This window comes from Cuculus canorus, chromosome 11 (genome assembly GCF_017976375.1).
Source record: "Cuculus canorus isolate bCucCan1 chromosome 11, bCucCan1.pri, whole genome shotgun sequence".
NCBI classification, from domain to species: Eukaryota; Metazoa; Chordata; class Aves; order Cuculiformes; family Cuculidae; genus Cuculus; species Cuculus canorus.
Window position 1 is genome coordinate 5,164,675 of NC_071411.1, and position 22,582 is coordinate 5,187,256.

The following is a 22,582-nucleotide window of genomic DNA, read 5'->3' on the forward strand; positions in this document are numbered from 1 at the left end:
TATACTGTAACAGATTAATAGAAAGTGAATTAAAAGGCCACAATGTTCTTTTTTTAAAGTCATGCCAGTGCACTTAACTGCCTCATGAAAATATGTGTAGAATTCCATAATAGTATAAGAATCATCAGCAGATATCTGTTAGCTTTATATAGGATAAAAATAGAATTTTTACAAGAACTGGTTTTCTCAGTTTAATTTTTTTGTAACCGTAGGAGCCAGTTATTACAAATAGTTGACATAGCAGTGAAAGTGTGACTTTCCAAAAGCACACTGAGGTTTGTAACCTACCCAGAACATTCAAACAAAAGAGGTGCCTGTAGGTAAACCTCTCCCCAGCTGAGCTAGAGAGCCTGCGTTACACTTGCAGGTCTGAGTTGTAACCATGACCTCTCTTCTCAATTTCACATGTTTTGAGTGAAACACATCTCTCAGAAGGGAATCTTATGATTCCCTCTGTTCCGAGACTGGAACACCTGTTTATGTCACCAACTTGTTTATCAGACATTCCTATATCAGTAGGTCCAGCTGGAATCAGCTTGGCTACAAGTTTATCTTCCAGGATCTACGGCCAGCTCATAAATAGTGCCATGAAACTGTTTGGATAATATTTTTCATTTATTCATAAGAACACAGAGAACAGAGAAGAAGGTTAAAACAATAAGTGAAACATATATTGTTTACTTCAAATATAACACAGCATTTTCTTCAATATGTCACTTTGGCTTTTGTATCACTCCTGTTCTCATTCTTCTAGAGACTAAGTTAAAGCTTTTTCTCTGAAAACTGCTGCATTTTTCTCAAGAGTGAAAATGCTTCTAACTACTTGTAATCTCTTTGATTAAAAATTCACCTCTAAAAGTTTCTGACTATAAAAGCCAAGAGTGAGGTCCTCTCCAAACAAGGCAGGCTCTATAGTCTCCAAGACAATAGTTAATTAATATTTGCTAGTTTGATACCACCTGTCCTCCGTGTAAACCTTTAGTTCTCTGGGCCCTTCTAGAAATCATAACTTTCTCATTAGCTCTGGCTTTCAAGGCCTGTCGGACAAGGCAACACTCTTGCTCACTCCCCTTGCACACACCATGCAAGCAGTTGTTTGCCTGGTATCAGAACTGACTGCAGTGTTTCCCTACATTAGATGCACAAAAAGATGATGTGGAATATTTGACATTCCGATAGTAACGTTCTGAAGAGAAAAGCTGTCACATAAGTTAGGAAGTCCATTTTGACCAGTTTTGAGACTTTCCCATAAAGATTTTTCAAGGAAACAGAAAGCAACGAAGGTTCGGTTTGCCAACGTTTTGCATATTCTCAATATCTATACATTTCAATTAGAACTGGTAGTGAGCTCTCAGACCCTCCTACAATCAAGATTTTAAAAAGATTAAAGGACTAAAAATAGGTACTTTTGTAAAAATAAAAAAGGTTCTTTGCAGGAAGATCAAAGGATATCTGTAATGCTTCGAGGCTTCCAGCTGTAAGCTGCTGGTTTAACAACACCCTGTGTATTTATACAATGACAGCTGCCAAAAATCTTGCTTGTTCTGAATTTTAGAATCTCCTTGCATCTAGAGGCAAAATACTTCACTATTGGTTATAATAGCTTTGAGAAAATCTTTCCAAAATAACAAATAATTTCATTCCTTAGATGGCAAGTCTAAATTTCAATAAACAACACCAAGGTTTCCAGTGGAAATCTTTATATGATATTAAGATATGCGGTCTCTTTCATCGGTTGCACCAGTTCACTTATATTCTCTTTCCATGTCTCTCCCCAGTCCTCTGTTATTACAACATGCAGTTTAAGGACTAGCAATATTTAAGCGTAGATTCAAAAATAACTCTAATGTAAGAATTGGAGAGATGATATAACTGAAGCAAATGTATGTACTGTGTCTGAACCACATGACATAAAGCACCTGTGTAGAGAAACCCTACCGAAAGCCCATGAAGCAAATCTTAGCTGGCTCAATTCTTTCCCAAGTATTAAATCTGAAAACATATATGTGCTAGGAGACAAGTAGCAAATTAACTTCAAAGATGAAATCAAAATAACATACTACTTTACACTCTTTGTTCTACCAGGCCAAGGACATAAATTTCATCAAATTCAGAAGTCAAGTCTGCTAAAACAAGAAATAAGAGAAAGCTAAGAGACTAGATAATTAAACTATATCTTTCTAGAAATGAAACTAGAAGTTATGCAAGAACTGATTACCGTAGGAGAGATCTATATTTTCACACTTGGAATCAAGACATGCTTCCTAAAACGTTTCATGAAAGTAATACTGAGCAATATTAAAAGCTGAGGTTTGTTTGGGTGGTTTTTTTTTAATATGAACTGAAAAGTCCATAAAAGGATCCTAAAAGGACTGCTGTAGCATGGAGTAAGGTACATTCTTGGTAAAAGCTTATCTCTGTATCTGCTAAACATTAATAAGATTAAAGAACAATAATGATCTCCCAGCAAGAATATTCTAAGCTGTTCGGGATATAAAAAACAGCAATAAATAGTTCCTTAAATAATAAAGTTTGCATGCTGTTCTCAGAGACAGTTTTAACGGAAAATCTGTTTCAAGCAAAGGCACCATGCGTTCTATCTAGAGCGAAGTCCTTTGCTTCCTGCAAGTGGTAGGTTGATTTAGGGGACAGCTTAGTAAGTATGTCTCAGATCACTTAATAGCTCCCTTACGGAAAACAGCACTGTGCACAGAATAACAAAGGGAATAACAAAAGAATCTACATTCCTATATCTGATTTGACATTATAAGAGGAAAAAGTTAAGACTAATTTCTAATACCTAGGATAAATAACTTTACAAGGCTAGTTTGCAAGTGGCTGGAGAACAAGATTAAAAGCATATGGCGAGTCGTGTGATACCTAATGATTTTCTTAAAATCTCAGATTAAAAGTAATGCATTGAAACTCTTAAAAAATAATCTGTTTATGGTAGTGTAGATAAAAAAGAATAGCTAAAAAAATCAAAACAGAAAAAATACATAAAACTAGATCACGTTTAAAATGTTATGATTATCAGACTCGACAGACGAGTCAAGATATAAAATGTGAGGACTCAGTAGTTTTCAGAATTATGGCAACTAACAGCTTTTCAGTGATATTCCAAGCCCCTTAGGAAACTGCTGTGTGAAACGCTGTATCATTAATTTAATTCTGTAAATCGTTATTCAGAGATATCTGTAAGCTGAAAATGATGAGGTTTGGTAATTGCTAGAGTTAATTTATTTTGTTAATAACAAGCATCTCAACCAAAAAGCAGATTGCACTCCTGCTGAAACAGAAGTGCAGCCATTTTGCCTATCTTAGACATTGCAAATATATCTACTTTTTACACTGGAATCAGGCTCCCAAACTAGTTTCCAGAGATTGTGCTGGCTTGTGATAAGAAATCTAGACAAGGAAAGACTTCTTGGACCATGAAAGGGTCCATGAGTTGCAGTGTCAAGAAAGACTAAAGCACAGTTTCAGATTCTAAATTGGTAACTCCTTTTTTAGGTCATTTTGTAGTAATATAATTTAGACATTTTAGGTAGAACTGGATAAGCCATTTTACTCTAAAATAAACTTCAATTATCATGGAAATGGTAGATCTTCATCTCAGATTTTACAAATATTTGAAATCTAAGATAATTAATGAGACCCGGGAATACTGCAAAGAAATGCATGCATTAGAACTAGGGACATAAAAGCCACAATTTTATTCTCTGTATAAATACAGCGCTTAGAACAGAGGTTACATGGTAAATTAAATCTAAAAGGTTATGCAGGAATGAAATCAGACATAACTTTCAGTCACACGCTTCCTAACATACTGACAGAGATTAGCTTGCCAAACATTTTTTACTGAATTCAGTCTGCCAGATCATCTAGCAGCAAGTCAGAGACATGTCAAGATCTGATCTTGCATTTATTTATTATTCAGCTGGAAGCTGTAGGTTTACTAGTTTACCACAATTACATTCCATCTGGGAGACACTCTGCTTCTCACGACGGAATAGCATCCGCATGAGAAAGATAAAGCAAAACTGATACGTGCTCCTTCCGTAACAGTCTTGACACTAAACAAGCTATGAAAAGTTAGATATGAAAACAAACTATCACAGAAGCAGTCTTACACTGTCAGAATCAGCAGTGAAATAACTCTCACAGAGTATTTGAGAGTTCAGGCGTTTATACTGATTGCACTCTGTGCATATTAGCACCCTGTGGTAAAGCAGACAGCCAAGACACAGGGACTAAATCAACAAAGAAGGAGTCCTCCACTGAACATTAGTTCAGGGAGAATAAAGCCAAGCCTGATTTTTTGTAGTATAAGGAAGTGTAAAACCCACAGATCTCTTAAAACTAATTTCCAGGATGCTATTTGCTGACTAACGCATCTGTTACTACCTTTATCTCAGTCTCTACATTAAAAGAGTTCTAGTTTTTACTCCTCAGGGGTCATAACCCTGCATTTTGTACTACCACATCTCATCTGTTTTTCTCAGACCAGAATTAGATAGAATCATAGAATAGTTTGGGTTGGAAGGAACCTTAAAGATCATCCAGTTCCAACCCCCCTGTGATGGGCAGGGACACGTCCCACTCAATCAGGCTGCCCCAAATCCCATCCAACCTGGCCTTGAACACCTCTAGGGATGGGAGATCATCCAGATCTCCTCAGCATCACTAGTGGCTCCAATCTTTGCATCTCCATGAAATCTTAATCAGTGTGCTTCCAAAGTTTGGCAAGCCTCACCACCATGTTAGGTCTTGAGATGCTTCAACAATAATTTCCTTCAACCTCCTCTTTCCTCTTCCTTACTATCTACACTGTTTCTCTGTTAGCCAATATTTCACCAATTCTACCATTCTTGGACTGAAGGATGTCCCACTTCAATCACTTGAACATAAGGCATGAAAAGCCTTACTAAGATACAGCTAGATTAGAGGTAACATTTTCTTTGTCTAGAAGATCAGCACTTGTATCGAAGAAAGATATCGCCTTAGTCCAGTTTAACATACTTCATAGCCCAAATGGACACAGAGTGGCTCTCTTAAAATTTGCTAAATTAAAAGGGTTTTTTTCATCCCAGAGAAACAACCTTTTATAGAAAATTCAAAGGAGGATATTCTGAATAATGTACCTTTTCATATTAGATACAAGTGGATTTTTACTATTCGTTTTAAGCTTGCTGTCCGATCTGGAAACGGAAGTGATAAAATTCTATTCTAAATCATACGCTAGCAATTAAGTTGCAAACTTTAAGTAACTATCCAGACAAAATATGAACAGAATTCCTGATTTTTTAACAGGATATGTTCAAAACACTTTTGTTGAAAGTTTCTGTACTTGAGAGTATGTCTTCGAAATACTTCTAGGATTGAATCTTCTAGGATTCTAACCCTTTCAACTAATGTTATGGTTAAATATGAAGATAAAAATGACTGTGGAAAGAATTTTGCTAATGTGCCACAGGAAACGTGCAAGAAAGTAATTTTTTTTATGTTTACTTCTAATCATTCTTAGTTTTGGAGTACATAATATATGTAGGGTATATTCTTTTTAATCTATATATAACTAGTGCATATATATAAATGTATGTGCGTATTCATGTATAAACAAATATTACTGCTAAAAAAATCAGGCTATAAATAATTTAACACAGAAGTAGAGGCTACATGAAAGTAGATTTACTAGTCATGGAAATGAAACCTGAGTATGAAAATTCATTTCCCTGTCTCTGACAGTTGACATTAACATGGATCCTTATAAATCCATCCTTTAAGAAAATGTTAAAAATAAATAAATAAATAAACCAATATCATTCCTCATCTGTTTTTCTTTTCCTGGAAAGCATTCTAAAAGTAATCTTTTTTCCAGACATAGATTATTCTGCACATGGGTAAAATTCTGCTCCTTTTTCCCATCTCCTCAAAAGACTGGGAAAATAAAGACACATTCCAAGAAACAGTACAAAGCCAGCACACAAACGGAATCTTAATGTCAAGTTTATCATAGATAACTACATAGGATCCTGTGGTATGCAAATTTAATTATATTTATCAGCACAGATGAGTATCACAATACCACCTCAAGGAGAAGGAAAAAAATACCCGACACCAAACCCCCAGAAACCTCCCACCTTTCCAACCCAGTGAGTTAAAAAGGACTCAAAGAACTGCTAATATTTCTCTCTGTCAAACTGTCTTAAACAGTACCTAGTGCCTTTCCCCATATAATCCCATGTAGTAATACATTTCACACAGTTCAACTTCGCAGCACTTAAAATGATGCTTCAAAGAATTTAAATTCTAAGTACTCCTTTAGTAACTAAGTTTTAAATAAAAAAGTGAAAAAAGTAAAACCATGGAGCATTTATTTATTAAATATAGATTTGCCTTAAGATTCTATTACAAAAGAATATCCGTGGATATATAGGTGTATTAGTCTCTGATTTCCATCTTACTTTACAATAAACAAGGAGTTTTTTCAGGCTTACCATTCCTCAAAATTAAATCTAGGAAAGCAAAGTCAGCCTCTGTTCTTCCTGCATATATTATACCCCAGTAATACCTCTGCAGTCTGCCTGTAAATTTGTGCAGATGCAATTAAATGCCTCTGTAACCGAAGCTTTCTAAACCCTTCTATTATTTATGCAAGAAGTAATACAATCCTCTACCCTCATTCATCTCTGTACTGTATTGTAATACCAAACAGAGTAGAGAAAATTAAAACTTTATTTGCTGAATGATGTATATACATATGATTTTTAACGTTAACACAGAATAAACCTGAGGAGCACAAGGTATCTTTCCACATAATACTTTCTTGTGATTTCTTTACATATGTGTACAAACTTTTGTATTTTCTATATGTGTATACATAAATATTTAAGGTTTTGGCACTGACAGACACTCAGCCACTGAAATGGTACCATTAAGTATGCCCTTAGCTGGATTTTCTTTCCATTTTAAACATTTTAATTCCAAGAATCTGTCTCGAGACTTAAAACTGGCATAATTATCCTAGGAACACGCAAAATTAAATGAATCTAAGGAATAACAGAAGGTTTTGACCTCGATGTAGGCATCCTCTATCAAAAACACTTTAAAGTGTCCAAAAGACTGACTTCAGGTAATCTCATTCTTTAATATAATCCACTAGTCCTACAAAAAGGAAATTCAGATGGGAAATGGACATCAGATATCTAAACCAAATACGCAGAACACAGCCTTTAAATAGAACCCTTTCCCTGGTTAAGTTTCCAGTGCTGAGTTGCAATCCTCAATATTGGTCTAAAATTGTCTCTCCTCTTATTTAGAAAGAAATTTATTCTTTCCCAACTTCAGGATTTCTCTTTCAACCGCGTAGCCAGTTCAGACAGCAAGTGAGACAACTGTACATCACACAAGAAGTTCTAGTCTTTTTCTTTTAGCATTTAACAGCAGATGCCCGATTATGCCACTATAACAAATACCTTTGAACTGTTTAACTTCCTAACACAGTTAAAAGAAAAAAAAAATCAAAATCCTAATACATAAAACAGCATATTTTCCTTAATTAATTTTCTCAAAGTTTACAATATCTGTACTAATTCTCTGTAACTAGATATGTTCTGGATCCATTCTCAGAGAATCTGTGTAGAATAAACATTTGAGACATCTTAAAGACTAACTAAAGCCATCTTTCTACAACACTGCAAGGCAAATGATTTTTGGATGTTTTGCATTTTTATGCTAAATAGTGCAGCTGCAATTGATAAAAAGCAATCAAGCTAATTTAAGTCAATCGTGTCCAGGAGGTTCTCATCGCTTGTATAAAAATGCTCTCACACTCAGTTTAAAGCTTTGCCACAGCAAGTAGCTTCCTCCCTCCCCCAAATTTTGGTACCTTACAGTACCCTCTGCAACCTATGTAACAAAGAAATGGAATAAGAATCTTCATACTTCTACACTATAAATCAAACTTGAATGTCTTTTTTCATATATAAACTCAGAATCATTGTAACACTTGAGCACAAACACAACTTATCACAATTCAACATTGCGCACCTCAAGGCATCAGGTCAAAGGCAAAATAAACTTCTAGCACTCAAAATGCACAACTGTTACCCTCTAGTGCATAATCTGGATTACATTACTGAGATCCTAACATACGTTTTGAATGTATTATTTTGATTTATCAGTATGGCACATCACCGCTGCCATCCCAAGCTCCCTTTCAGGTGCTGCATTTGACATTCTAAAGGATGATGGTTCATATTTTATAACTTTGCATTAACTGTTGCCACTACATTTTAGATATATAAAACTATTATAGCCACACAAGAACTCTTTCCTAGATGGGGAAATTCCAGCGTAATAGATCTGAATTATGTTATGATTCTTTCTTACCCATGCGGCCATTCCCCATCTCTATGTGGCTGCTGACACTTTTCAGCCAGCTCAGAAACGATGAACTAAAAGAGAACCCGTGGACTTCGAAGTAAGCCATGCCTTTATTCCCATTCCCCAAGAGATGGTTGGGGAGTTCCGTACAGTAACTGGAGATGGAAGCAGAGAATCACATAACCACACCCTCCATCTCTTTTCCCTCATGAAGCGATGAAATTGGGTGATGCAGGTGCTATCAGAACGACTTCTCTTTTTGTGAAGCGTTTAAGCTTACTCTCTTACTAGGTATGCGACAAACTGCTTCAAAACTTATGGCACAGAAGATGACAAAGAAAATCAGCGTGCTGCCAGAATCAAGCTGGAAGAGAAAAAGACAAGGGAAGCAACTGGCACTTCAATGCAGACAAGCCTGAATTTTTGCATGGCTCGTAAACCAACACAGCTACAACGCTGAGGAACAACCCTGAGTCATCAATGTATAGGAGTTCAGGCCAAGACTACCAAGATTTCCTGCCTGATTTAAACTTTGTTTGGTCCAATGGCAGTTTTCCTAGAAATGGAGGGCAAGTTGACCACTTGTGTGTCTGTCTGTATTTGTAGCTTGACACTTGGCAGGATAAACTTCATTATGTTTATGGTTATGCTTGGGAAAACGACTCTCAATTGTTTCCAGTCTGTTGCAAACATAAACCTGCAAGCTGTATTAAATATGTACTATTGTATTTACCACAACTCTATGAAATCATGCATAAAATCCTAAAATGGGATAAAGTAAAGGCAACTTTCCACCCCTCACCCCCAATTTCTGGCAACACTTCAAAATAAGCTCGGAAGGAAACGAATCCTTATAATGAAAGGTCAGTCAGGACCTTATTTACAGGAGAGATAAAACTGACCCCAAAAAAGAAAAAAAAAATTGGTAAGAGAAAAGCAATTTTCTCTTCTATCAACTTTCTTTATATTCCACACAACAGATAATAACCAAAGGCAATTACACAGATTCCATTTACTTAATGCCACATAATGCTATTTCATTAACAAATACTACTGCATTAAAATTTTATTGCAACAAAATAATATAAGTAATGCTAGCAGGGAGAGGTGTATGATCCTGTACAGGAAACACAAACAAAGGATTTGTTTGAAGAGCCAAGATTTAAGTTATAGCGCTACACATTAAAATAATCTCAAGAATCAAACAAACAGAGAACAGCACCAGAGCCAATTAACTCAACAGTTTGCTAACACCATTAACCACTTATGTGACCGAAGATCTAAAATGAACATTTCTCCAAGGAGACGGATGATTTCAGAACTTTGTTATGAGCATTTTTAACCTAGTCAAATCCAGCAAATGTTGATTAGCATCCTGCCTTGGAGAATATTTTGTATTATAATTAAATTGTATTCATAGCCCTTTCATTAACTACGTACCTTCAGAAATTTTTGCTCCAAGGACATTAGTAACCTTATTTAACTAGGTGCTATCATGTACAGTAGTTGTTTAGCCCAGTTTCTTTTAAGTTCAGACCACTATTTTCATGGCTCACTGTGCAGCACTGCAACTCCTCTCTGCAACAACTGGAAACTGAGCTGATTGCTCCCACATGTCTGTGCCAGCCAACAGTCGACAAGGATATTTATTTACTAAAGCCTCAAGGCTACACAACTTAACTGCTATGTCTTACCATGGTAGAGCTGTGAAGTACCAAAGCTACTTGAGAAAGAGAACTTTTGCCACACACGCACTATCCTTCACTTGTCTAAGTAAAACAGTACATTTATGTCTGAGTTTCTATTTCATTTAATTTATAAATGAAAACGCAACTTTAACACAAAAATGAAAGCCACAAAACTGGAATTCCATCAAGTTTACCAAACTAGCTAGTTGAAAATATATTAAATATATGACTGAATCAAATCGTTCAGGAGAAAATACAGCTGTTGCTTCTTTTGCAGAAGACAATTTGTAAACACTTTTTATCTATGACAAAACTTTCAAAAATTCTCACAGCCTGCATTACTTGATGGTTTTAAGTATGGAATGTACTAGAAAAAAATAAATTATTATGTAATTATATTGTGTTATCACTGAGGACATGAAGTATATCAGTTCTGATTGCCTTCGCTGACCTTATTCAGAAGTTCCCCACATATTACCTGGTCACCTGTGAAACCATTGATCTTACGCCACGATATAGCTCTAAGGAAAATATTATTCAGAATCCTGCAGAAGAAAGAATCAAAAAGCCATCTGAGGTCTGTATGGGCATCTCCAAAGATTTCTGGACAACCACAAGTGCAGAAGCTTTGTATTTCAAATGGGCCAGATCTCCAATTTAATTAAACTGCTTCTACTGCAAGAGTGGTTTTTCCCTCTCCATAGATAGAGGACAGGCTCAGAATGTATCTTCGCACCTACTACATGCTTGAGCGTTGGGGTTAAGAGCAACGGTGAGCTAAGAACTCTGTTATCTATGCTAGGAAGAGCAGATCTCTTCACCGAAGAAGGATGCTCCCAGACTGAATTTAAAAGACAATTTGCAGTCTTTGGCCTTAGTTCCAGGGCAAAGGCTGAACTGCCCCACAGTACATCCTTGCATTGCATTCTTAACACCCATATTGGCAAAAAAACCCAAACAATACAAAAAAAAAACCACACACAAACACACACCTACTTTGTCCATACCTTCATACAGCAAATGTTTACCTAGCTGTAAGTACCATACACAAGGATCAGCCTCATTGATGATTTGCTCTTCTCCTTCATTTTCACCCCAATACAGCAGAAACAAAACACCAGCCACCATCGCCCTTTCCCTCTTTCACTTCCATAAACTCAAGAGCCACTTGTCTTCAGCCTTAAGGCCATCCATGACTTAAGCTCCTCTACCCCCAAACACACATCTCCCTTCAGTCACCAGACTTAATTCATTCTTCCTTCAAGTGGCTCTAGTCCTTCTACCTCAGCTGTTTCTTACACTTAAAAAAAAAAGAAAAAACAGAAATACACAAAACTACTTCAGTAACTTCTCATCGTGCTTCATAATTACAGCAATATGTGCCAAACATCTTTAATAGTTTGAGACTAGGGGGTTATGTCTTCTAGTTATTAAGATAATGACATCATCTACAAATTCTGTGTGTTCCCCTTGGTTTTGCACCTACCTGGCAAAATTTCAATACTGTTTTGAGATGGGCTTTTCTTTGCATTTCTTTGTTTACAATGCCAGTACAGTAGGATCACAACTGGGCCCTTTAGACTTAATCACAACATAAGCAATAGCTAAAGCATTCAAAGAATCATTTCTGAAGCAACCCTAGCGGATTTCCTCTCAAAACATCTCTGGTAAGAGCAAAGGTTTTAAAACAGTAGATAGCAGCACTAATATATTCCCAATAATTTCCATCCGCTAGAATCAAAACTAATTGAAGCTTAATGTATCTTACCACAGTAAACTTAGACGAGTTATTAAAAAACCATTAAAGCTGTCTAATTGAATATTGTTTTAAATGGCAACAAGGTAATGTTCTGTAAATCCAAGAACTGGGGTGGGGGGGTTATTTATCACTTTACTTAAATAAAAGAGATGGCAATGAGGAGTGTTTTGACAGCAAGATAAATTTACCATTCATTAAACTATTTGTCCCAAACAACTTGCATAGTCTTTACACAGAGTATAAGCCCGTTATCTTTGTACTTTCATCTTTCCCATTTTGTTTTTAGCTGTGTTTTCCTGTTTCTGGGCACTACTTTCTACATGCCCCACAAATGGAACTCTACATTCTTCGTCACCTTTCCCTCGGGCAATTCCATTTCAATTTCTTATGAATTAAAAATAATGATACCCTCAAAAGAAAAATAGAACATTTGAAACTATTATCAAGAAAGGATTCAGTTGGGGAGGGGGAGATAAATAAACAAATGAACAATCTTTTTCTGGGTAAATGAATGTTAGTATATTACTCACAAAGCAGAAAAAACCCCACATCTTTGGGAGAGTATTATCTATCACATGTTTGAGAAAGCTTTGTTTGAAGTAGCATGGAGTCACCAAGGTTGGAACGAGTCACAGAAGGGCAACACTCCAACCTCCGGCCAAAAGCATGGTGAACATTGAACACAGACACGCCAGCTGATGTGCCTTTGAAAAGTCAAGTCTTGAAATCCTCCAGTAGATAGACAGACCAAAATAAACCCAATTTACCCTCACAGCTTACTTCTGTTTAAATGCAGCATTTTGCTAATCTAAGTGGGTTTTCAATCGAACTCTCCAAATTTACTGCCTTGCCACTACGCTCCTCTCTCTCGCTCTAAATCCTCACAAAAGCCCACCAAATGTGAAAACTTCATAAAAAGTGAACTGGCTGGCAAATTCCACCCGAGATAGAGCCGCGTTTGAAATACTGTCAAGAAAGCTGTGAACAGCTGTGGAGTGACAGAGAGTAAATGGCACACAAGCCTCCAGAACAGTCCTTTTTACAGTGGGTGATCTTTCATTTGCATGTACTGCAGATCTACCAGAACAATACACTGGCAGCCAGCACAGAGACCACACTGAAATATCTGGCCCAGCTTGATCTGAAACAAAAAAACAATCACGCAACAATAGGAAAAAAAAACCAAATTCAATGTAAAACTAAGAGTGAAATAACCATAGTTATACCGTTATTATTGTAAAATTAAAAGCAGGTTTACATTTCAAGCAATATCAAATATCAACATGGTAATAGAAAGAAAAATAAAGTGTTTGTAGTTTTACTCCAAGTATTGTGTGCTGTCTACTTTTATTTGCTCTTTACGCAAACTAAGAATCGCCAAGAAGTCAATCACTTCACAGTCCTTCTCCAGAAACAGATTTGTTTAAAAGAAAAAACAGATTGCAATAAATACCTACTATAATCACCTTTCCTCTTCATTTTATTAGGGTTTCTATATTAATACGCATGCACTGAATACATCAGTATTCAGTTACAGTAGATCTCACTTATTTTTCTAATCCATTTTTTCCGTTGCCAGCGCTGCGCTCACAATTTACAGATTTCTTTGTAGACATTTACTTCTTTCACAGTTCATTAACCTTCAAATAGCACACCTGCCAGCTTGTGGGTGTGCTATCTAGAGCAAGGATACGCTAACGAATAAAGTGCTAAGTATGTTTGTGTCAGAACTGCTTATGAAATTAATGTTTTTCTGCACTGCGCTACCCAACTGAAATGAATTTATTTCCATCGATTTATATGTTATTTTTCCCCGATGGTAAGAGTAGTTAAGCGCCAGTCATCGCAAATATGCACAAATACAGTCTCAAACTGTACCATCTACCACTTTTTAAAGTATACAAATGCTAGTGCCTCATCTTTTAAATAAAAAAGGATCATTTGTGCTGTTTAACCTCTTTCCATATGCAGTAACAGTACAAGGTTTCATTTAAAAATTCACTTTATAGCATTTTTCACAACGGCAAGGAAAATCTACGCAAGTCTAACGTTCTCCCTTTTCACAGTTCTCTGTGGAACACAGTGACATACTCAGTGTTCTGTAGCTGGAAGAGCCTGACCTTGCATCATTTTTATTTAACCTCAGGGTTTGCACATTAATAATGAAGAGACAATCAAAACAAAGGCTATATACATTAGGGTTGGAAAAGTTTGCATAGTTTGGCACTATTACTATATATACCCTTAAAAAATGGAACAAAATGAAACACACATAGTAGAGGTGGTGAACCTTCAGAGGACCGGTTCCAAACATTTTTCCTACTAGCAATAAACCATTTTCAGACCTCCCACCTCTGGCCACCACGATAGTTATTGCTTTCCAGGATTATATCTTTTTGTTCAATCTGTCAATAAAAATTTCAAATGGTAGGTTTCTAAGTCAAATAAACCTATTAAAAAAAATCCAAAATACTGATATCACTGAGACAACAGAAGCATCATGCAAAAAGCACAACATGTTTAGATCTAGACTTAACTTATTTACTGCTGGTTTTAAATTGTCTCACATCATGTGACAAAGTGACGTTGCACCTGAAATTGGATCCAATTACATTTGTTTGAAGAAAATTAACCATAGTCGTCATAAAAATGGAGATGTCCTCTTATTTCTGATGATCTGCTATAACACATCTAAGACAACTATCTGAAATAACTGATACGCTAGTTATGCCTCTTAACAGTAGTTAACATTTTGCAGAGATTTAGAACCCTTGTAACTCTGCTTACACTTAATTTCTGACACCATATGGAACACCAGCAATGTGCCCTTGTGGCAAAAAGGCAAACAGCATCCTGGGCTGCGTTGGGAGAGGCGTTGCCAGCAGGCTGAGGGAGGTGATCCCTCCCTTCTACTCATCACTGGTCAGGCCACACCTGGCATCCTGTGTCCAGTTTTGGGCTGCTCAGTACAAAACATTCCTGGAGAGTTCAGTGAAGGGCCACAAAGCAATAAAGGGATTAATTAAGGGATTTATTAAAGATTTGGGGCATCTCTCATATGATAAAAGTCTCAGAGAGTTAAGAGAAAAAAGCTGGAGAGAATGCAGCCTAGAAAAGGAAAGGAAGCATCTTATCACTTTGTATAAATATCTGCAAGGAAGGTGTAACGATGGAGCCAGGCTTTTCAGTGATGCCCAGTGACAGGAAAAGAGGCAATGGCCACACACTGAAGCACAAGAGGCTCCCTCTGACCATCAGGAAACACTACTCTTAGGATAACTGAGCAGTGACATACATCGCCCAGAGACATTGTGGAGTCTCCACCCCTGGAAATAAACAAAAGCCATCTTGACAGGGACCCCGACAACAAGCTCTAGGTGGTCCCTGCTTGAACAGGGAGGTTGGACCAGATGATCTCCAGAGCTCACTTCCAGCCTCAAGCATTATGACTCTATGAATCCCATTCTGTTGCATCACATGCAGCTGCTAAACAATAAGATAAATAAGAATAAAAGGTTTGTTATAAAGTAACTGAGACTCTGTTGAGGATTTCTTTTATTACCGGATTTATTAGGCTGATGTAGTTAAAACAAGGTGACTACAAAGAATTCCTGTTTAGAAAGGAAGTTGACACTGTCCTTACGAATATTTTACTCAGCTCAGGTTTAGAAACGCCTGTTAATTACTTTCTGGACATGACTTTCACCTCTAGAAAGAAGCCCTTCAAGGCAAGTTATAAGCACGTTTTAGGACAGCATAAAAATACTACAGCGATAATTAACAATAACTATCCATTTTACAAATAAGCAACATGGACACGATAGAGGAAAGAAGCGTGGATCAATGTAGGCCAAAATATTATTAACTTTACTCATCTGGGAACAACCAACAATAGCTTGTACAGTACAACATTCCTTCCATAATGATTTCCACCTGCTGGAGGGCTGCCATTCGCCCTGCATCTCCCCACAGCTGCTCTCCCATCTGCTGCTGGAAGCCACTGCCCTCCCTTTAGATAAAACCTGAGGCCTGAAGATAGAAGACTCAGTTGCTCTGCACAAACAAAATCTTTTCCAAATTCACAGTTGCAGAGAATGAAACCTGTTAAGTCCAGAACCATTGCTGGATTGCTAAAGGCAGATTAGCCTTTAGCATAGTCAGCTTAAAACCCAGGTCTCGGAGACACTTGGCAAAGTAATATTTTTATTTCTCATTCATCTAGCCCAGCGGGCCACGTGCTTGATCACCTGCTCATTTTCAGGTCTTTGGTAAGATGGATCATAGAAAGCTCCTCTATCCAATCATGAGTCTCCTGATGCAGAGATTGCTTCTTCTGCAGGAAATGTATGAGCTTCACTAGAAGAGCTTTTGATCTGTTACAGTTTTGTGATTTACCATAGCTTAGTATATATTCCAGAAACAAAACATCAATGGCCTCTGCTGACAGTCAGAATTAGCCCACATTTAGCCCACACATAAGAAGTGTAACATTTTCCTCAAAGATTCATATGAGATATAAACATAGAATCATAGGATCACTAAGTTGGAAGGGACCCACTGGGTCATTGAGTCCAACCATTCCTAACACTCCCTAAACCATGCCCCTCAGCACCTCATCCACCCGTCCCTTAAACACCTCCAGGGATGGTGACTCCACCACCACCCCGGGCAGCCTGTTCCAATGCCCGATGACCTTTTCCGTGAAAAATTTTTTCCTGATGTCCAGCCTGAACCTCCCCTGGCAGAGCTTGAGGCCATCTCCTCTACTCCTCCAGAGTTCTCCAAACTGAAGATAAAGAGGGAACATAAAAAGTCCTTTTGAAAGACAGGATATTTCTGAGTACTGGACAGATATTGTTGAGTTACATTAAGTTGATATTTGCAAAGTGCTTACCAAAAAGTGCAAGCAGCACAGCCTGTTTCAACCATCTCATAACTAACACTAAGATCAGCTCTGAAAACCATCAAGCTTATGATACTCAATGAACGGCCTGTGGCCTTCATAATTAACTTTTATAGAGGTGTATTCTTGTTGCTTATGTTGAGGATGTGTTCTTTCTGTTTTTGTCTAAATATTGATAAGAAACAAGGACTTTGGCCTCCAGGAGTAGGTGTAGCAATCTACAAATTCACCCACTGTCCAGCTTTCTGTGTTCCTTGGAGCTTCAGCGCATTTCTCCAGAACACCCACAGTTTAACAAACTTTCTCTCCAATAAACTGCACACCTAGTCTGGAAGTTGTAATAGAATAGTTTGTGGAGATGACATATCCTGGCAATCATTTTTTTAACCAGAAAAACTCCCTAGCATACAGCAGGGTGGTAAGGAATGTGCCAAACTCCCAAGGGTCTTCAAAATATGTAACAATAGAACATCATGAGAACGTGCACATCAGCCTTGAAGAATCTTATTTTCTAGTCTGTGAAATTGCTTGGACACAGAGATCTGTCATTTGTTTTCATGACTGTAAGAGAAAGTAAGTAACATTCCTGCATAGTTACACAGCAATTTACTACAAATCCTGTGTTTGGTTCTATGAGTGTATTTCTTACAACCAGCTGAAAGCTGCTATAATACTCTGTTCCAGGAAAGAAGAGTGAATAGGTCAGTAGTTTTAAGGAGTTCTTCTCCAAGTCTATTCAAAAAAGGTGAAAAGTATGTTCAGTCTAACCACATATCTTTTGTGAGGCTCAGTATTTCTTAACTCCTGAAACTGCTCTTTATTTCCAGCCCCTGAATATCAAATCTCTAGAGGGAAAGCTGCACAACCTGTGATATGCCTACAGCAATCCTGAAGATTTAAAATAAAAACCCAAAAAGCACTGTTCTTTCCTGATAAGTCCTGGCTTGAGAAACTAATGGGTGCAAAGTGTGCTTTATCTACACAACATAAAAGATCTTTTTTTCAGCAGATTTGAGATGCCCTGCATCTCCACCATAAAGTACAGGAAAGTGATAGAAAATTCAGTGCATCTTAAACGGATTAAAAGTGAGATGCCTTTACTGTTGCCAAAAATATGCACATTATTAAAGTTTTTCAAGATCAAGTAAATTGCTGACATAATTTAAAAGCTTAACACAGTTAAAGTCTCTGTCTCATAGGTAAATGGTGCATATAAAAGCACATCCTGTAATGCTATCTTTTCAAAAGTATATAGAAGAAATTTTGAGGCAAGTGAAATTATTTCCCATTTTAAATCTGCTATTAGATCAAAAATATTTGCTAAATCCTTTCAAATAGGGGCTGCATCTATACATATGTAAACTGGAATTGGAACAGGTTTTCTTTATGTTGCTTCTAATGCATCCCAAGATGTGGTACATCTCAAAATGAAGTCTGGTATTAACCCAGCACTTAGAGGCCTTCATTTTCAGATGACCTCCCAGAAAAAAAGATTTCCATCAGTGTGATCCTTCTGCCAAAAGCCTCCTGTACATGAGCAGATAATTACAGCAAATTTTAACTAAAATTACTTCCCATAAGAGGTGGGCATAATTCATCACTTTTCCCCACCTCCATTTACAAAGGGATCTTAAAAAGAGATATAAAACTCAAAAAAAATGTTGTTTAATAAAATAATTATCTAAAAACCCTGGCCGAAGCAGAAAACAGAAATCGCCTCAATTTCTATGGGAAATATAAAATAGTCTATGGTGTTTCAGAGCTTCATCAGCTTATGAAGTAATGTAATGACAATAAAGCATATAAAGAAAAAAAAAAATGAAAAAAAAAATTCCGAAGATTCAGTCACAAGAAAACAGGCTCAATTGATTTAGCAAGTCCATGCAGAAACAGCTGTAAATGTCCTCCTGGTGGACAGTCAGTTATGAGTTGTTCTGCTTCATTTTTATGTCTCGTATCTGCAGTGACCCACCTAGCTTACAGTGGTATTTTATTCCATTCAGAAGCCAACCAAGAGTTGTCATCAAAATGCTTTGGGTTATACAGAAGTAAAAGGTTAATTAAAATAAATAATCAAAACCAGGAACTGATATCTTCCACTGAACAGAAATTACACTGAACATCTTTCACTAAACCTACACCTAAATAGTTGAGTTTTTTTATTGAAAGCTGGAAGAATCCCATATTATTTGGACAAAATAACACATTCACTTATATCACAAATAACACAACACGAGGCTAAACAACAGAGATTCATTCTCTGCTATTATAGAGATTCCTTCTACCAAGCTACTCCTCTGATTTTAACATTAATCTTTTGTTTGGTTTCCCTGAGAGACCAACAATAAAGCAGACACAGTACAACTCATGGTCACCAGCACAGCAACAGGCACTTACAGCTAATTTTAACTTCAATTGCTATACGTGAAAGCCTCACATTCAACTGCCTCACGCAGAAGAGGAATTGAATACCTGTCAGAAACAAACTAGTTCTCCACTAGGACTGCACAATCCCAGCAGCTCATCATCAAGAGCACTATACATTCAGCTCTTTTTACCGCTACCCATCTGCCAGCCATAAGAGTGTAATGCCTTGAATACATACCAGTCTGATAAACAATTAAGAGATCAAATCAGTGGAGAGCCAATGGAATTCATCACCGGCACAACAGGTAATTCAAAGCTTTGCAAAACAGATTTGCACAGCTCGAGATTTAAAATATGCACTCTTTACCACTCAAAAATAGACTGAAATCTGCCAAAAGTGCTAGAGTTTTTCCGTTGTCTGATTATAATTAGTTTGGATTATATACATGTGCTGGCTGGCCTATTAAACACAAGCTGGAAATTCTGAGATTTCATCTGTATCTTCTTAATGTACAAAGAATAAGACTGATAAGTTGAAGAGATAATCAGAGTCTTAGAAATACTGATGTTTCTGCTTCAATTAGAATAATAAGTTTAAGCTGTTTTTTTCACTCAGAGCTTTGTTAGCCAGAAATTTGAAATGTTCTGTAAGATTCCTGTATACCTTAAAAAATATGTACTTCTCTGAATAGAAACTATTTGCACTGTGTGGCTAAATTTCACAGGCATTGATGCTTCTTGAAAGGAGAACACACATTAAAAAGAAAATGAAGAAGTTATACTAGGAATCAATCTAATCAGTATTGTGTGCTCCAAGTCTAACAAGTTTTTTTTTAAAATGAAGTAATGAAGTTTTAAATGAAGTGATGGCCACTTTTAACACCGGATTTACACATTCCATCAAATCTGACAACTGTCCCAACCATGTATTCAACTACTCATCTTGATCTGACTTGGTAGATACATACATAAGTAATGCATTGGCCCGTTTCAAAGATTGAAATTATTCATATTTTTCAATAGACGTTGATTTCACTTCAAACAATAACCAGATTAATATCATGCACCCTTCAACAGATCCCTTCAAAATACATGATTAGCTTTGCTCTTCAGAATAGAAATACACAGTAGAAAAGAAGCATCAAGCCAGAGCACCAAAAAGGAAAACACAGCCAACCAATAGATGACGAAACAAGGAATGAAATCACAGCAAATCAAGGCATTAAGGCCCAGCTCCCCCATTGAAGCCAATGAGAATTAGGGACAAACATTTCCTTAAAAAGCAGTGACAGGTGCTTCTAAAACAGTTCTAAAATGAGAGCTGGTGTACTACCAAAATTATACACCATACACCGGCATTTAAATGGTTTTAAATTATTTCACTATTCTTTACCAAATTCCCTTCTACACAGATTTGCAACAAACACAACATCATCCTGACAAGTGCTATTAACTAAATATTTCTGTTGCATTTTATGATTAGAAGATACAATACCTCTGTCTGAAGTATGGCAGCTCTCTGTTCTTTGGCAGTAAGTGACTCTTTAAGCACTTCAATGTGTTGCTTGCAATCTGAATTCTGATTGCTAAGGGTTTCAAGCTTAGTTTGTAAGGCAAGAAGTTCTGATTCTTTCTTTGAGAGTTCTTGTTTCAGTTGGTCAATCTGTAATGGGAAGGTTAGATCATTAATTTCATTTGCAATTCATAGTTACACTTGAAATCTGAAAGGTGTGAACGACCACAATATGACAACTCAGACACCTGTAAATTCTGGAAGAGGATTCAGATTTGGACTGACACTTCCATTTCTTCTGTAGCACAAATCCCCAGGAGAAGGGGATAGGCCCCAATGTCCCAGGACACCAACATATCCTCTGATCTAATTTACAAGGTACTACAGTTTCCAAACTCGGAGACAGTAACAGCTCTTCTGCATCTTTCGAGTGCTCATCTTTATCTAGCCAGCAGCTGAGCACATCAAAATACCAGCTGGGACAACAATTCAGACATTGAGCTCTACTTTGGATGTATTTAAAAATACTATTTTGTGAGTCTGATACCAAGAAATGTGTTACATCACCACACAATTACTATCTGCTTCCGGTCAATTCATAATTATCTACGTATAATAATTTGAAATGAAAGGTATTCTGTAGGAACATCATCATCAAATTGCAAGTCTTTAAAATACCAGAAGATTACAAATTGGCATCCTCTGTGGAACAGTAGTCCTTGCTGTAGAACTATAGCCAAACCCAGAAAAAAAAGAAAAGCACAATTACAGCTGTGCCAAAATGGTGCAAGTCAAAATTATGAGCTAATTCAAAAAGTCAATATAAAAGCATCATACCCAAAAAAGGGAAAAGGGAACATGATACAGACTCAAAGTTTGTAGGAGCCCCTACACAAGTGGTTAAAGTGAAGGTCTTTTCCTTACCTCTTCCTAAGTCAAAACAAACACATTTATATTTATCCAAAATACTTCACTCCTCCACAGCTACCGAGTATTGCACAGAAGAGATTTGCAAAAAGAAGACAAGCAGAGAGCTTCTTGTGTTGAAAAAGGTCAAGTTAAAAGTTTTATTTCCATTACTAAAACAGCATTAAACTTTTTTATTACCTTATTTTTCATGAACTTAGAGTGACTCTTGTAAACTTCTATTTGTTTGATTTCTTCTTCTCGGTCCTCTGTATTCAGAACTCCATTTGTCTTTAACATCTGTATTTCATCTTCAAGATCTCTTATATTGCGCTCAAGTGAAGCTATTTTTGTATCCTAAGTTATAAAAAAAAAAGAGTATTGAAAATGATACAAAACATATATTTAAGTGTAACAGAAGTACATCTGTACTTGCATAAACATCAAATAATAAGACAGCAAAAACAGAAAGTGCGAATAAAGACTGCACACACTGCCATAAACCGAGAGTGATTCTATTGGTTTTGGTTTAAATAAATGCAGAATTCAGACCTCTAACACCACCAGAACATAAAATGCGCAATGCTACATTCCATTGCATAGTCTGTAGAGAACATACTCTGATCAAAGCTTCATCTTCATTCCTACACAGTTAGGGAAGGATGGAGAATGGAAGATGCCCTACTTCCCAAGCAAACATGATAACATACCTTGTTTACTTCACCAACCATGTAGGTCTGGCTACTCTTCCAAGCTCTTAAACAAAGAGGTTTAGCCTCGAGAGGCCAGTAGATCATCACTGCGGGACAACAAGCCATTTCATTATGCATCTCAGCCTATTTCCCTGTTTCCATAGAGTTGTGCCTGCTGTCAAGAAGAAGAAAGGCTGTTTCCTCACATACAAGAGTTTTTCCAGCGTGCTTTCATCCAGACAAGAGCTCAGTATAAGGATGTAAAATTTTTTAATAAGAAATCTTGAGACAAAGGAATTTAAAATAGTTCAGGAGAGCTCTCTTCCATGACAGCAAACATACTTCCATGCCATACAGGCACAGTAA

At 36.8% G+C, this 22,582-nt stretch overlaps 1 protein-coding gene across 17 annotated transcripts in view; it reads right to left on the minus strand.

The window, feature by feature from the left end:
- The window catches only part of ERC2 (ELKS/RAB6-interacting/CAST family member 2), a 416,897-nt gene that overhangs the window by 295,022 nt on the left and 99,293 nt on the right, over nt 1-22,582 (minus strand). For all 17 annotated transcript variants that reach the window (XR_008451688.1, XR_008451687.1, XR_008451686.1 and 14 more), the window contains 2 exons: nt 21,726-21,881; nt 20,601-20,768 (listed from right to left, as the gene is read on the minus strand). Coding sequence is in view for 1 of the 17 variants with exons in the window: in XM_054076666.1 (XP_053932641.1) it covers nt 20,601-20,768; nt 21,726-21,881 (324 nt within the window). In the remaining 16 variants the exon portion in view is untranslated. The remainder of the gene's footprint in view (nt 1-20,600; nt 20,769-21,725; nt 21,882-22,582) is intronic.